At 43.2% G+C, this 15,240-nt stretch overlaps 1 protein-coding gene across 2 annotated transcripts in view; it reads left to right on the top strand.

The window, feature by feature from the left end:
• Positions 1 to 15,240, top strand: part of CDH13 (cadherin 13) — a 1,218,549-nt gene that overhangs the window by 941,863 nt on the left and 261,446 nt on the right. For both annotated transcript variants that reach the window (XM_033942565.1, XM_033942566.1), the window contains one exon: positions 4,633 to 4,773. In XM_033942565.1, coding sequence (XP_033798456.1) covers positions 4,633 to 4,773 — 141 coding nt within the window. The remainder of the gene's footprint in view (positions 1 to 4,632; positions 4,774 to 15,240) is intronic.

Genomic DNA, 15,240 nt, shown 5'->3' with positions numbered 1-15,240 from the left:
CCCCCAAAATGAGGAAATTAACTATGGGGTCCTTTTACTAAGGCATGCTAACCGATTTAGCACACGCTAAAGATTAGCGCACGCTAAATGCTAAGGCGCCTGCTATATTCCATGGGCGCCTTAGCATTTAGCGAGCACTACTCTTTAGTGTACGCTAAATCGGTTAGCGCACTTTAGCAAAAGGCCCCCAAAATGAGGAAATTAACTATGGGGTCCTTTTACTAAGGCGTGCTAACCGATTTAGCACATGCTAAAGATTATTGCACGCTAAATGCTAAGGCGCCCGTTATATTCCATGGGCGCCTTAGCATTTAGCGAGCACTACTCTTTAGTGCGTGCTAAATCGGATAGCACGCCTTATAAAAGGACCCCTATATCTTCCTTAGACCACAACGATGGGGGGAGGCCCAGATCGAGTGAAGAGAAACTCACGGCCTCTTTTACAACAGCCCTGAAGCCCTTTAAATCTCTATGGGCTTTGGGGCCATTAGCGTGGCTTTGTAAAAGAGGCCGTCAATTTACAAGTAATGCATAAAGGAACTGGCTTAACAGCTCAAACATTTTCAATCACTTCCAAACTGCTATAAATTGCTGCAAATTTATTTTTATTTTTTAAAGTAGATTCCAGTGCTTCCATTTTGACAATCTTAATTCTATATCATCAAGTTTCTGTTCATGTTCACTTGATTTATGAGATAAAGTCCAAGACAGCAAAGAATTCTGACCTTGAAACTGCTCCAACAAAGAGCTTTTCAAGTTCTGAATAGCCAGCTATAATATTTCCAATGTAATTACTCGTGGTGTGTTCAGCAGAACTTGCAGAAGAATCATGTCATTGCAAAGACGGGTCTCTTTTTTTTAAATTCATTCGCAAAGTCCCAATGGAACAACAATTTATCTGCTTACAGCACCGGAAGGAACAACTTCTCCCGGTCGCAGTAAATCCAGCTCACCCACCTCAACATTCAACATGTTCTTCCTTCATTTTATCGAAGCTTGATGGGGCAGGGCGATGGCCTGTGTTTTCATGAGTGACTGGGGAGATACTGGTCCTCCATTGACCAACAAAGCTCCCAGCAGCCTCTGCACCGGCAAGGTAGTCAAAACTGAGATGTGAAATTCTGTGGGAATACTTTTAAAACAAATAAGAACATAAGAAATGCCTTCACCGAATCAGACCCTTGGTCCATCCAGTCCGGTGATCCGCACACGCGGAGGCCCAACTAGGTGCTTCATAATGAGACCTTGTTTACCTGTATCCCTCAATGTGATTTGCAAGGAGGTATGCATCCCACTTGCCCTTGAATCCTATAATGGAGGTCTCCGTCACAACGTCCTCCGGGAGAGCGTTCCAAGCGTCCACCACTCGCTGTGCGAAACAGAACTTCCTGACATTTGTCCTGGGCCTGTCGCCTCTCAACTTCAGTACATGGCCTGTCGTCCGAGTCACATTTGACAACGTGAATAACTATAGGAGGAAATATTTTTATACTCAAAGAACGGTTAAGCTCTGGAACTCATTTATTCTGGGGTTTTTTGTATACCATTGTCCCAAGGGAGCTCAGAATAATTTGCATGAATTTATTCAGGTATTCAAGCATTTTTCCCTGTCTGTCCTGGCGGGCTCACAATCTATCTAATATGCCTGGGGCAATGGGGGGATTAAGTGACTTGCCCAGGGTCACAAGGAACAGTGTGGGTTTGAACCCACAACCTCAGGGTGTTGAGGCTGTAGCTTTAATCACTGTAGTTCCAAATACAAAACTGATGGGGAGCTTATTCAATGTAATACTGATTTCCCTAAATGAAACGAGTTCAACTTCTATTGGAATTGACAACTATGTTTATATCATAAAATATATGTCTAGCAATGTGATAATATCATTAAATATATGTAAATGTGCTCAATCATATAACACCTAGAGATAGGTGTTATATGACTGAGCACATTTACATATATTTAATGATATTATCACAGTACTAGACATATATTTTTTGATATAAACATAGTTGTGAATTCCAATAGAAGTTGAACTGGCTTTAATCACTGTGCCACACTCTTGTGGCCAGAAAAGATTACAGGTTACAGCAGTTAGCATAGCTAGGTTTAAGAAAGGTTTGGACAAGTCCCTGGAGGAAAAATCCATAGTCTGCTATTGAGACAGACATGGGGGAAGCCACTGGTTGACCTGGATTGGTCAAGAGAATGAGTCTCCCCTGACCCAAAAAGAGGGGTGAAGGGAAGAGGCAGCCCAATAGGAACAACCTACCACAAATTTTTAAAGTGAAAGGGAAGCCCTCAGTCTCACAGCCTTTTTGGGTCAGAGGAGACTTGTCCTCTTGATATATTTTCACTACTCCTCTTTTGGGGTTTTTCTATTGTTCAGTTGACCTGGATTTGGTCTTTTGCCAGGTTCTGGTGACCTGGATTGGCCACAGTTGGAAACAGGAAACTGGGCTAGATAGACTATTGGTCTGACCCAGTATGGTTGTTCTTGTGTTAATTACAAAGCCATCTATATGTCTAGAAACCAGAGTACCATCGGAGGGCCTAGAATGCCCCTTTCTTTTCCCCATAACAAAGGGGTGTCAAAGTCCCTCCTCCAAGGCCTGCAATCCAGTCGGGTTTTCAGGATTTCCCCAGTGAATATGCATGAGATCTATTTGCACGCACTGTTTTCATTGTATGCCAATAGATCTCATGCATATTCATTGGGGAAATCCTGAAAACCAGTCAGGCAAGTCGGCTCACCTTGCAGGTAGTGATGTCATTTGCTTTTGAGATATTTAATAAATCGTGTTGAAAAAAAAATAAAATAAAAGTGCGGAAACTTTTGGAGAACCCTTGTATTAGTATACAGTAGAAGGCAGAACTTGCACATATATCTCACTCATGTTCTTTGTGGACAGGCTGAAAATCAGACTTGTCAAGTGATCACCAAGGACATAGTTAAAAACCCTGATCCAAGAGCACGGGAGAATTGAATCATGAACTGGAAAAATATCTGTCATCAGGTTATGTTTTATCAAAATGTAGCAGTGATTAAAGCTTCTCCTTCTAAATACTTAGCTCTCTTCTTTTGGACAGGGTTCAGGTTGAATCCAATCGGGACCACCCGGAGAATGTTCATGTTTGTGCTATGCAAATGTATTAAGCCATGCATCTTAGACTTCAGAACAGAAGCAAGAAGCATAGAATGACTTCAGTGACATAATAGGGGGGGGGAGGGGGCAGGGTGTCCCGCCCCTTCCCTCGTAACTCTTTTTCCCGGCACGAACAGTATCATGAACTTACTACCCGTGTCCGTGTCGGCTCCCTCTGATGTCACTTCAGGGTTCCGCCCCTAGGAAGTGACATCAGAGGGACAGCCAACACTAAGCAGGTAGCAAGTTTGTGATGCTGCTCAAATTGGGAAAATTAAAGAGGTACAGAGGAAGGGAAGGGGGCGCACACATGGCAAGAGAGGTTGGGAAGGAGTGGGGGGGAGGTACACTGCCCACCCGGGTGCTACTCACTCTCGCTATGCCACTGAGTGGCTTCAAGACACATTATTCTCTGTGGCCAATGAATAAATTGGAAACCAGGAAGAGTGTAGCTGTGGCAGAAATGAGGGAAGTAGCGGGGGTAGGTGATATTTAGGCGCATTTTAGGTTTGGAAGGGAGAGGGATTGGGGTGGCTGGGGAGGGAAGGAGGAGGGATTTTTTGGGAGCAGAGAGCACCTTATGTGTGCCCCATCCAATATGCAGCCGGGCCCACATAAGCCCTGGCGTAAGGTTACCAGACATCCAGGAACGCAGATCTCCCGTAAGAGCCATAGGAAACACATGTTGCTTCTCAGCAACAATGCCAACTAAAGGGTTAAGCTGGTTTAACAAAAAAGCTATTTATAGATTACAAAGAGTCTAGTGTGTACCGTGTTTCCCCACAAATAAGCCCAAGCATGATTTTTAAAGATGCTCCTAATATAAGTCCTACCCCAAAAATAAGCCCTGGTTAAGATCGACCTCTGAAGCCCCCCCCCCCCCCCGAAAATCCCCGACACTCCATCCCTGATACTAATGCTCCCCGATTCGCCCCCAAAATTGGACTCGTCGATTCAGCAACCCCCACCCCGGTGAGACCTGAAATGCCTCCGCTCCGAGGCCTAAAGCAGCATTAGCGGCACTGTTCTGAACGGGCTGCTTCACGGCCTTCCCTGCCGGGGCCTTCCCTCTGCCGCATCACTAATGATGTCAAGGGAGGGAGGGATAGAAAGATGCTGCGCAAGGGGCTGGGTGAGAGGGGAGGAAAGAAGAAGAATTGGGGTGGAGGAGAGAAAAGGAGAGATGATTGTTGTACATGAAAAAAATGAGACATCCCCCAAAATAAGCCCTAGTAGTACATTTTTTGGACCCCAAATTAATATAAGACATTGTCTTATTTTCGGGGAAACACGGTAGTTACCAAAGTATTGTAGTAATTTGGAGGGCACATTGAGATCAGGTGTCACCTTTGCTGGACAGGAAGGGAAGAGTAATATGGAGCCAGGAGTGAGAAAAGGCCGAATGCAGAGGTAGCATTGGCGTACACTGTTCCATGGAAATGTATGAAGGAAGTAGACCTGAACTGTAATTTCTTTCCTTATCTTTAGACGCTGGAAAATCCTCAGTACGAACTGACCATTGAGGCTAAAGACATGGCTGGCAGTGACGTGGGACTGACTGGCACGGCGACAGCCACCATCATCGTGGTCGATAAAAATGATCACGCCCCAGAATTCACGAAGAAAGAGGTAAGTACGAGTCTGCAGCTTCAAAGCTAACCTTTTAACTCTCAGACAATGAATCCGGAGGTGCTTGCATCCCTCTGTCTAAAATACCCCCAAATAAAATTATTCCGTGAATTTAACGAGAAGCCCAAACTGGAAAAGAACTATCGCTAGCGATGCGGTATCAAGTTTCAAGTTTATTCAAATTTGTTATACCGCTTAAAATATTGGACTCCTTTTACAAAGGCACGTTAGGGCCTTAACGCGCGGAATAGCATGCGCTAAATTGCCTTGCGTGCTAGCCGCTACCGCCTCCTTTTGAGCAGGTGGTAGATTTTTGGCTAGCGCGGTGCGTGCACTAAAACGCTTAGCGCACCTTCGTAAAAGGAGCCCATTGTCTAAGCGGTGTACAACACTTTGAGAATAAAAACTATAATAATAATGTCTGTGTTATAAAAATTTAATAAAACTTTTTGAACTTAAAAAAAATAATAATAATTTGTTTTTATATACCGCCATACCACATAGTTCTAGGCGGTTCACATCTAGAAGACCTGTACAATCAGTGAAAAGAAATTACAATTGGCATAAAAATACATTAAAATCAAATTAAAACATCAGTTTACAAATTTACCAAACAGATCAGTTTTCAACAGCTTCCTAAAAGACACATAAGAATAAGCCTGAGCAATAATAATACATAACCATGAATTCATTTTGCCTGCCTGAAATGCAAATAGTTTGTCAAGGAATCTCTTATATCGACAGAATTTTATGGTTGGGTAAACAAATAGATAATTTCCTCGAGTGATCCTGTTTGCTTTATATCATTCAAAACACGAAGACAGGTAAATGGGAGCCAGACCAAATAAGGCCTTAAAACAAATGCAACCGAACTTAAACTTCAGAGGAGATATAATTGTGACAAGAATCGTAACATGACGTACTGGAACAAATGGGAAGTGGGGGGAGATAGAACGACAATCGTAATAGGCAGGGCTGTGGAGTCGGAGTCGGAGGAAATTTCAGGTACCTGGAGTCAGAGTTGGAGTCAGAAGTACAAAAAACTGAGGAGTCGGAACATTTATCTACCGACTCCATTTTTGAACTTGGCATACCAATCACGAGCGATTCTTTCAGCTATAGCTCCCACTATATACACAGCGCAAATGTTGCGAGCAGCTTCTGCGGTCTTAGAATCTTGATTAAAAGCAAAAAGAAGGTGGTGTCGAAAATGCTCATTTCTCTCAACTTGACATTCCATTTTAACGATCTGAAAATTAACCAGTGCTGTGGAGTCGGAGTCGGAGGAAATTTCGGGTACCTGGAGTCGGAGTCGGAGTCTGAAGTGCAAAAAACTGAGGAGTCGGAGTCGGAACATTTATCTACCGACTCCACAGCCCTGGTAATAGGAGAGAAAGACGAAGAATGGGTAACACAGTAGGGAGGGGAGGCTATGCTCTTCCTTTATTAGAGTTTCGTTGGAATTGGTGGTCTTAGGGAGAGGGGGGTCATAGGTCATATGCATCCTTAAGTTTATTTTAAATGTATCTAGGTTTTTCTCTTCCCTTAAGTAAAGTGGGATTGAATTCCAGTGAGTGGGAGCGGAAACTGGGAAAATTCATTTCCGGGTGGTGTCACAGAATAGATGTCATAAGGATGGAACATTTGAGAGAAATTGATTGCGGGATCGTAGTGTTCTTGAAGAGGAATAAGGGACAAGTAATCTATCAATGAATCCTGGTGTTTGTGAGATATTTAGCTTTAAATGCAAGCAGTAAGATTTTCTAGATGATTCTGGGTGGGATTAGTGTGTGACATGATCAAAAAATTTTTGCGTATTATATTAGTTTGATAGCGGTGTTTTGGATAATTTGCAATCTTCAAAGTTCTTTTTGAGCAACCTTTGTCGGCAACGCCCAATTTTGTTAGTATATTTGAGGAGAGGTGGCGTCAGTCCTCGCTCCCTCCCAACCTCCTTTTTTTCTCATTTGCTCAGTTTTCATATCAGGATTGCTCTGGTCGTTATTCATTGTTCTGCTTGGAGATATCTTTATTGGAAGCCTCTATACCGCTGCTAATGACTTGGGTGTCAATTCAGAGTGGGTTTCAAATACCGATTCAGATGGATTCCACTGTGATTGTTGGCGGCCTCTTAGCTGCTTGGCTAGGGTACCATGCTTGCATTTTCATTATTACACTATGATATATGTTTATACAAGAGTACATTTCTCCCTCGTTATTCGCAGGGGATACGGGCAGAGCCAGACCACGAATGGCGAAAAACCGCAATTATCCGGCTCTGACCCATCCCCACCTCCCTGCCGCCTTCCCGGCCTTACCTGGTGGTCTAGAGGCTTTCGGGGCAGAAACGATCTTCCTACGCTCCTGCCCCGTGCAGATCGCCATGAGGAAATGGCTGTAGGGAGTTCCCGTCGTAGTCTCGAGACTACGGGAACTCACAGCAGCCATTTCCTCATGGCGATCTGCACGGGGCAGGAGCATAGGAAGATCACTCCTGCCCCAAAAGCCCACTAGACCACCAGGTAAGGCCGGGAAGACGGCAGGGAGGTAAAAAATATGGCTTTTTAAAAAATTTTCCCCCTCCCCAGAAAAAAATTGCGATTATGTGAAATCGTGAGTGCAGAAACCGCGAATGGGGAGGGGGAAGTGTACACTATTATATATGTTTATATAAGAGTATAATTAACCATTCTAAGTATGCTATATTTACACCCTCCGAAACAGGTTAACCGTTACAACTAAGGGCTCCTTTTACTAAGCCGTGTTACGGCATTAACGCACGGAATAGCATGCGCTGAATTGCTGCGTGCGCTAGACCTTAACGCCAGCATTGAGCTGGCATTAGTTCTAGCCGCGTAGCACGCAGTAATATCGTGCGTGTGCTAAAAACGCTAACGCACCTTAGTAAAAGGAGCCCTAAGTAATCTATGTTTACATGCATTGTAAATAGCTCTAGCAATGTGTACTATGTTTACTTTCATCCTAATTAATTTTAGTTCTGTTTACTATATTCACCATGATTTCTTCTTTGGTTTCCTATTTACCAATTCAAAGTGCATATTTGCTTCTGGAGGGGAAAGAGTCACTTGTCGTCACTCACAAGCTGCATCATGAAAGAGGATGCTCAGTTCATTAGTTTCTTGCCTTCAAACGGTCTGTAGCATGTGGTTTAGAGACAAATGAATTATATCCACTACTTCTTGTGCCCTTCATCACTTTTTATAGACTGGAATTTTACTGACTGTTAGTTGATTGGTCCAAAGTGACATGTTTTCACCTTTTAATTTTCAAATATGATTTATTTATTTATTTTTTTAAAATTTCTATCCCACTTAAATCCTAAGCGGGTAACAAAAGATACATACATTAATTAATTTTTAGCATTTATATACCACTTATAATCAAAGTGGTGTATATTCAAGTGCTCAAGCATTTTTCCCTATCTGTCCTGGCAGGCTCACACTCTATCTAATGTACCTGGGGCAATGGAAATGTCCATTATCGGGAAAAAAAACCAAAAGAACACATTTTGGATGGTTTTTTCGAGAATGGCCTACCTGTACGTTCAAGCGTTTAATCGTCCAGATCGCCACTATGTCTACCTTTAAGCCCTATTCCTAAAAAAAAAATTTACCCAAGTCCCAAATGCCCAAAACAAGACCTTTTAGGCGTGGGAGAGACCAGTCTTTTGCCTAAAACCATGATTCTCTAACTGGCGTCCGTCATAAGCACCGGTTAGAGAATCGTGGAACCATTCCCCTCCCCCCCCATAATGATTGCGGCAGGAGGGATGGCCAGTTTCTCCTTCCCAAACCCACTGCAACTCCCCTCTCCCCACAAGCATCGCTGGCAGGAAGGATACCCAATCCCTCCTACCGGACCCCCCCCCCCGGCCCTCCCCCAACCTTCGCCGGCAGGAGGGATACCCAGTTCCTCCGGCCAGAAACCCCTAAACCCCCTGCAACCTTTGCCAGCAGCAGAGATGCCTAGTCCTTCCTGATGACACCCCCAACACCCCAAAGGTAGCCCTCCTGAACCATCCAAGCCCACCACCGGACCCCACTCACTCCACTTGGACCCCCCCCCCCGGACCCCCCTAACCTTTTTTAGATGGATGGACAGATAGGTTCCTCATGTATCCAGCTGGCAAGCCCGCCTTTGCTGAAACGGTGGGCCTACCCCTTCCCGGTGCATCTTGGGATGTACCGGGTAGGGGCCTAAGGCCCTGATTGGCCAAGGCGCTTAAGGCATCTAGGCCAACAGGAATCTTAGGCCCGTCTCCCAGTGTATTCTTGATGTGCCGGGAGTGGCCTAAGATTCCGATTGGCCAGATTCCTTAGGCCACTCCCCCTTAGGAGGGGCCTAGGGGATCTGGCCAATCGGAATCTTAACCACTCCTCAAAAAATGCCCATTTTCACTCTGGGTGCACAGCAGCAGTCAAAAGGCCTAAGTTGCTTTTAGATATGTCTAAAACCCATTTCAATTATCGGTACTTGGATGACCTGACTTTTTGATCATCCAAGTGCCAATTTAGGAGGGCTTTTATATTTATTTTCTTTTCAATTTTGAGCCCTTTATTGTTCAATCCCCTTATTGTGGCAATAATAGCCTTGGTTAAATCCAGGAAAGCTTTGCTCCTAGATAGTTTCATGCTTTTCGATTGCAAATCTAAGATGGGACTTATATCGGTGCTGGAAACATCAATCCCCTTCTTTTGCTGCTCAGTGTTCCAGCATCCTAGTACTGGTTGATTCAAAGTTTTGTAATTATTGCTCATCGTAATACTTCACAACTAGGGAAGCTTTGAGTTCTATGCTTTCCAAGATCATATCTTTTTCATTTCCTGTGAAATCTCTCTCCATTTTCTTCTTGGTTTATTTTAACTTTTAGAAATGCTGCAATCCTAAAGCAGTGTTGGTCATTCTTTTAAGCAAACAGCTTCTATCTAAAGAAAACCTGCTTGCTATTTACAAACTGTGTGTATTGAGTGTTGCTGTATATTTATTACTGGAGACTTATGAATTCTCTGTGAAAATAGTTTTTAATTATTGGTATTTCTTTTTTTTTTTTTTTTTTTTTTTTTTCATTTAGAGATAGGATTCATTTGTGTTTAACTCAGGAACACAGAGACAAACTAAAGACCAATAGCAAACAGTGCCTGAAGCTTAATTTATAATGCCAAAAAAAAAAATATCTGCAAAGACTTAGGCAAAGGATAAATTGTCTTGAGAATTTGGGATACAGGCCAGGCAGCTAGCTCCTTTAGGAAGACAACTAATTTGAACATCTAGGGTAGTCAGAAAACACAAATTAGGCATGCATCATAACTGATCACAAGAACATAAGAGCTGCCAGACTCAGTCAGACCACAAGTCCATCAAGCCCAGTATCCTGCTTCTAACAGTGGACAAACCAGATCCCAAGTACCTGGCAGAAACCCAAAGCAGAGATTGTTTAGTCATAATGCCTCATTCCACCAATGCCTAAGAGCCAAACTCATCAGTGATGTCACAATGGCCTGATTATCCTATGCTTGGCACACAAGAGCATACCAACAGCCATACGGGGTCAGACTAATGGCCCATTAAGCCCAGTATCCTGTCTCCATCAGTAGCCAACCCAGGTCCCAAGTACCTAGCTCAGGGGTAGGGAACTCTGGTCCTCGAGAGCCGTATTCCAGTCGGGTGTTCAGGATTTCCCCAATGAATATGCATTGAAAGCAGTGCATGCAAATAGATCTCCTGCATATTCATTGGGGAAATCCTGAAAACCCAACTGGAATATGGCTCTCGAGGACCGGAGCTCCCTACCCCTGACCTAGCTAGATCCCAAGTAGTAAAACAAAGTTGATGCAGTGGATTTCACTAACTCCTCAGAGGACAAAGAGGAGAAACTGCCTTCACAACTTTGAGAAGCAAGAAACACCAACGAAGGAGACCAGGTGGTGTACAATCCTATTTATTTGTAACAGACTCGACATGATTGTGCCTTGAAGCGCAAGGTAATGGCGGAATAGAAATCTCTAATGTAATGTAAAAAGGCCTGCCTCAGGAGTCTTGCTGTTCAAATTTAATAGATAAAATGTACTGATTCGCTCGCTCAAATAACGCTTTGAGATATCAAAAGAAACACCATCTATAAAAATGTTAAAAAGCAGCGGTCCCAGCACAGACCCCCGGGGAACTCCACTATTTACCCTTCTCCATTGAGAATATTGACCATTTAAATCTATTTTGTTTTCTGTCTTTCAACCAGTTCTTAATCCATAATAGGACATTACCTCCTATCCCATGATTTTCTAATTTCCTCAGAAGTCTTTCTTGAGGTATTTTGCCAAATGCCTTTTGAAAATCCAAATACACGATATCAACCAGCTCACCTTTATCCAAATGTTCATTCACCCCTTCAAAGAAATGCAGTAGATTGGTGAGACAAGATTTCCCATGACTAAATCCATGTTGGCTTTCTCTCATTAAGTATATGTTCTGTCATTTTGTTCTTTATAATAGTCTCTATCATTTTGTACAGCACCGACATCTGACTCACCAGTCTATGATTTCCCGTATCACCTTTAGAACCCTTTTTAAAAATTGGTGTCACGTTGGCCACCCTCTAGTCTTCTGGTACTATGCTGGATTTTAACGAAAAATTACTAACAATAGCTCTTCAAGTTCATTTTTCAATTCTATCAGCACTCTGGGATTTATACCATCTGGTCCAGGTGATTTGCTACTGTTGAATTTGTGAAATTGACCCATTATATCTTCCAGTGTTAACAGAGATTTGTATGAGTTTCTCTGATTCATCAGATTCGAATACCATTTCTGGCACCAGTAACTCTCAAGTTTCAAGTCAAGTTTTATTAGGATTTGATATACCGCTTATCAAGGTTATCTAAGCGGTTTTACAATCAGGTACTCAAGCATTTTCCCTATCTGTCCCGGTGGGCTCACAATCTATCTAACGTACCTGGGGCTATGGAGGACTGAGTGACTTGCCCAGGGTCACAAGGAGCAGCGCGGGGTTTGAACCCACAACCCCAGGGTGCTGAGGGTGTAGATCCAACCACTGCGCCACACACTCCTCCGCATATCTTCCATGGTGAAGACCGAAGCAAAGAGTTTATTTAATCTCTCCAAAATGGCCTTGTCTTCCCTGAGAGTCCCTTTTACCCCTCGGTCATCTAGCAGTCCAACTGATTCTCTTCCCAGCTTCTTGTTTTTAATATACCTAAAAAAGCTTTTACTGTGTGTTTTTGCATCCAGTGCTATCTTCTTTTCAAGGTCTCTCTTTGCCTTCTTTATTAGCACCTTGCAAGTTGGATTCTTCTTCCACTTTCTGAACGATTCTCTTTTAGCTCTAATAGCTTCCTTTACTTCACTTGTTAACTACACTGGCTGCCGGGAGGTCTTCCTTCCTCCTTTTTTTAATTCATGGGCTTCCAGGATGCTATTTTTGAATAACATCCATGCCTGATGCACATTTTTGACCTTTGCAGCTGCTCTTCTAAGTTTCTTTGCTGCTATTCTCCTCATGTTATGAGTCTCCTTTTTAAAAGTTAAATGCTATTGTATTGGATTTCCTGTGTGAATTTATTGGATTATATCAAATCTGATCATGTTATGGTTACTGTCAAGTGGCTCCAGCACTAGAGAATGACGCGGGAACAAATTTGTCACCATCCATGCGGCATATATCTCCATTCCCATCCCATCCCCATGAGTTCTGACCCTGTCCCATCCCTGCAAGCTCTATCCTCAACTGCGCAAGCTCGTGCCAATGAAAATTTCAAGAGGTATGGGTGGGCGGGAGATGGGGAAGAGCAGGGGGCGCATGGCACAGCGATGCCGGGCGCCAACCTCCCCAACTACACCACTGGATGGATATATCCAGATTTTCTACATTTTCAAAAACTGGCTTTTTTCATGGATTGGGCCCTTCTTTCCCCTTTTTACTATTTATATTTGGCCTCAGGACTTTGTTGATACGATTAGTTTCTCCCGCTTCCTCGTCTACATCTGTGATTTCGGTTTTAATTTTTCACAGTTTTATCATATACCTCTTTTATTGTTTATATTTGTGCTTATGTTGAGCTTTGCAAATTGCCTGGAGCCTTTAAAACAGTACAGCATATAAAAGTAATTTAATAAACGAATAAACAGATTTCTAGATTAACACTATATTAACCAATGTAAAATAGACATTCCAAGCCTTTATTATTGTTAGAGGGGCATAGGCAAAAAAAAAAAAAAAAAAGAAAAGCTGTTTCAAGTTTTCTTTGCTGATATTCATCATTTTCTTTTTAAAATATTAAGGGCTCCTTTTATCAAGGTGCGCTACGGGGGTTAGCGCGTCGGACATTTCATCACGCGCTAACCCCCGCGGCAAGCCAAAAACCTAACGATTCGTCAATGGAGGCGTTAGCGACTATCGCGGCAGGCGGTTGAACGCGCGGTATTCTGCGCGTTAACCGCCTACCGCACCTCGATAAAAGGAGCCATAAGTGTACTTTCATTGTGGATGTTGACTACCCCTGATCATGCTCTCAACCCTTCCCTGGCCCACAATCCAAACCCACTGATCATCAGCTAACCCATCCTGAATCCCCTTTGATTCTCCAACCAAATGTCAGCATCACACTCCTCTTTTCTCCTCCCTTTATGTCAGCGTTAACCCCCTCCCCCATTCCCAGGTATCACCATCACACTCCCCCATGGAAGAGGCAGCTGATCCCATCCCTGGCTTTTACCAGGATTCCTGGTGCTATAGTGAGGGAAGGAATGATCCCTGGTCATTCCTGCACATTGGCATACTTGCTTCAAAGTGGTATCCTTAATCCTTAGCAGTAATGCTGTAGTACTACCACTAGGGGGTCAAATAAGGTCATTTCTTTGAAGCTGCTTTCAATTCCAAACTCCAACCCACCTGCTAAGCAGTGGTGTAGGAAGGGGTGGGGGACTGCCGCGGGCGCCATTTTGATGGAAGCGCTGCCACCTCTCTGCTTCCCCCATGCCGCACTCAAGCCTCCCTATCTCTTTAAAATCTTTGCCAGTGCGAACAACTATTCTAGCCTGTTACTCGCACCGGCCTGGCTCCCTCTAAAATCATTTCCAGGTCACGGGACCAGGAAGTGATGTCAGAGGGAAAGCCAGTGTGAGCAGCAGGACGGTATATAAACTGAAGACTAGATTAGATTATATAAACTTTCTTCTCTGTCTTGTTCGTCTCTTTTTGTCTTTATTGTCCAAAAATTAATAGGGGAAAAACCTCCAATTTCAACAGGAAAATATTATGGCTTCATGCAACATAATACACATAATCCTGTGTGTAACTCTTACATATATCCCCGATATTTATATTCCAAGAGTAATTAAATGTATATTCATATATATCCTTATATACTTGCTCAGAGACCCGGAGACCACATGAGGACTAAGGGCTCCTTTTACTAAGGTGCGCTAGTGTTTTTAGCGCACGCAAGAAATTACCACGTGCTACGCTTCTAGAACTAACACCAGGTCTAGTGCACGCAGCAATGTAGCACGCGCTATTCTATGCGTTAAAGCCCTAACGCAGCTTAATAAAAGGAGCCCTAAATCCCCAAAATAAGTCTCACCTCCCAATCATTGTATAGATGTTACTATTTCAAAAAATTGCTGAAGGTAAAACTTCAAAAATTCTCAAAACGGGTATTAAACAGGACTTTTCTTGGTTTGGGAGTCCTGACACGGACCATGTTTTGTTTCTGCCTCAGGGAACCCGATTGAGAAGATTGGTGCTCGTTCCAAATATGGGTCTCTAAAAAAGTATCAATGTATACATGTGCAAATATGCCTTTACACTTCTCCCTCCATATTCGCTATGACAGGGGATTAACAGACCCGTGAATACAGAAAAAACGTGAATAACTTTTTCATATGTTGTTCGCTGTTTTCTATTACAAACCATCATGAATATGGTGAAACCACGAATAACATGGTGGGAGACCTGGCCTGTTCCTGAAGGAGAGGCAAAACACGGTGAAGAAAGTGCCGGGAATTGGCGATTTTTCTCTGCAAACGCTTGGAATCAGCGATTTGTCTATGCAAGCTGATGTAATTGGGGGTGAGGAGCCAGCAAGCTAAACACCGTGAATAATCGAAACTGCGATTGCTGAAACCGCAAATACGAAGAGAGAAGTGTAATGTTACCAATACTCTTAAATAAGCACAAACGTACTCTAAACTTATGGTTCAGACGAAGGGGTACCTGTTAGTCTTTCCATGTCCTTTCTCAAAACTATCAGCAACCACTAAAAAAACGCCACGGCATAAAGATGTTTAAAAAACTGCGTCAGCGCGTAAAAACCATCTTTTTAGTCTTTGCCTGCATTTGTCCTCTCGTCCTCTCCTAGCTCATGCTTTTCTCCAGTTTCTACGTATACCTTGTATTGAATCTCCAGCCTTGCTCAGCCAGCAGCCAGCTGC

This window comes from Geotrypetes seraphini, chromosome 4, assembly GCF_902459505.1.
Source record: "Geotrypetes seraphini chromosome 4, aGeoSer1.1, whole genome shotgun sequence".
In the NCBI taxonomy this organism is placed as follows: domain Eukaryota; kingdom Metazoa; phylum Chordata; class Amphibia; order Gymnophiona; family Dermophiidae; genus Geotrypetes; species Geotrypetes seraphini.
This window is presented reverse-complemented; position numbering and strand designations above follow the sequence as displayed.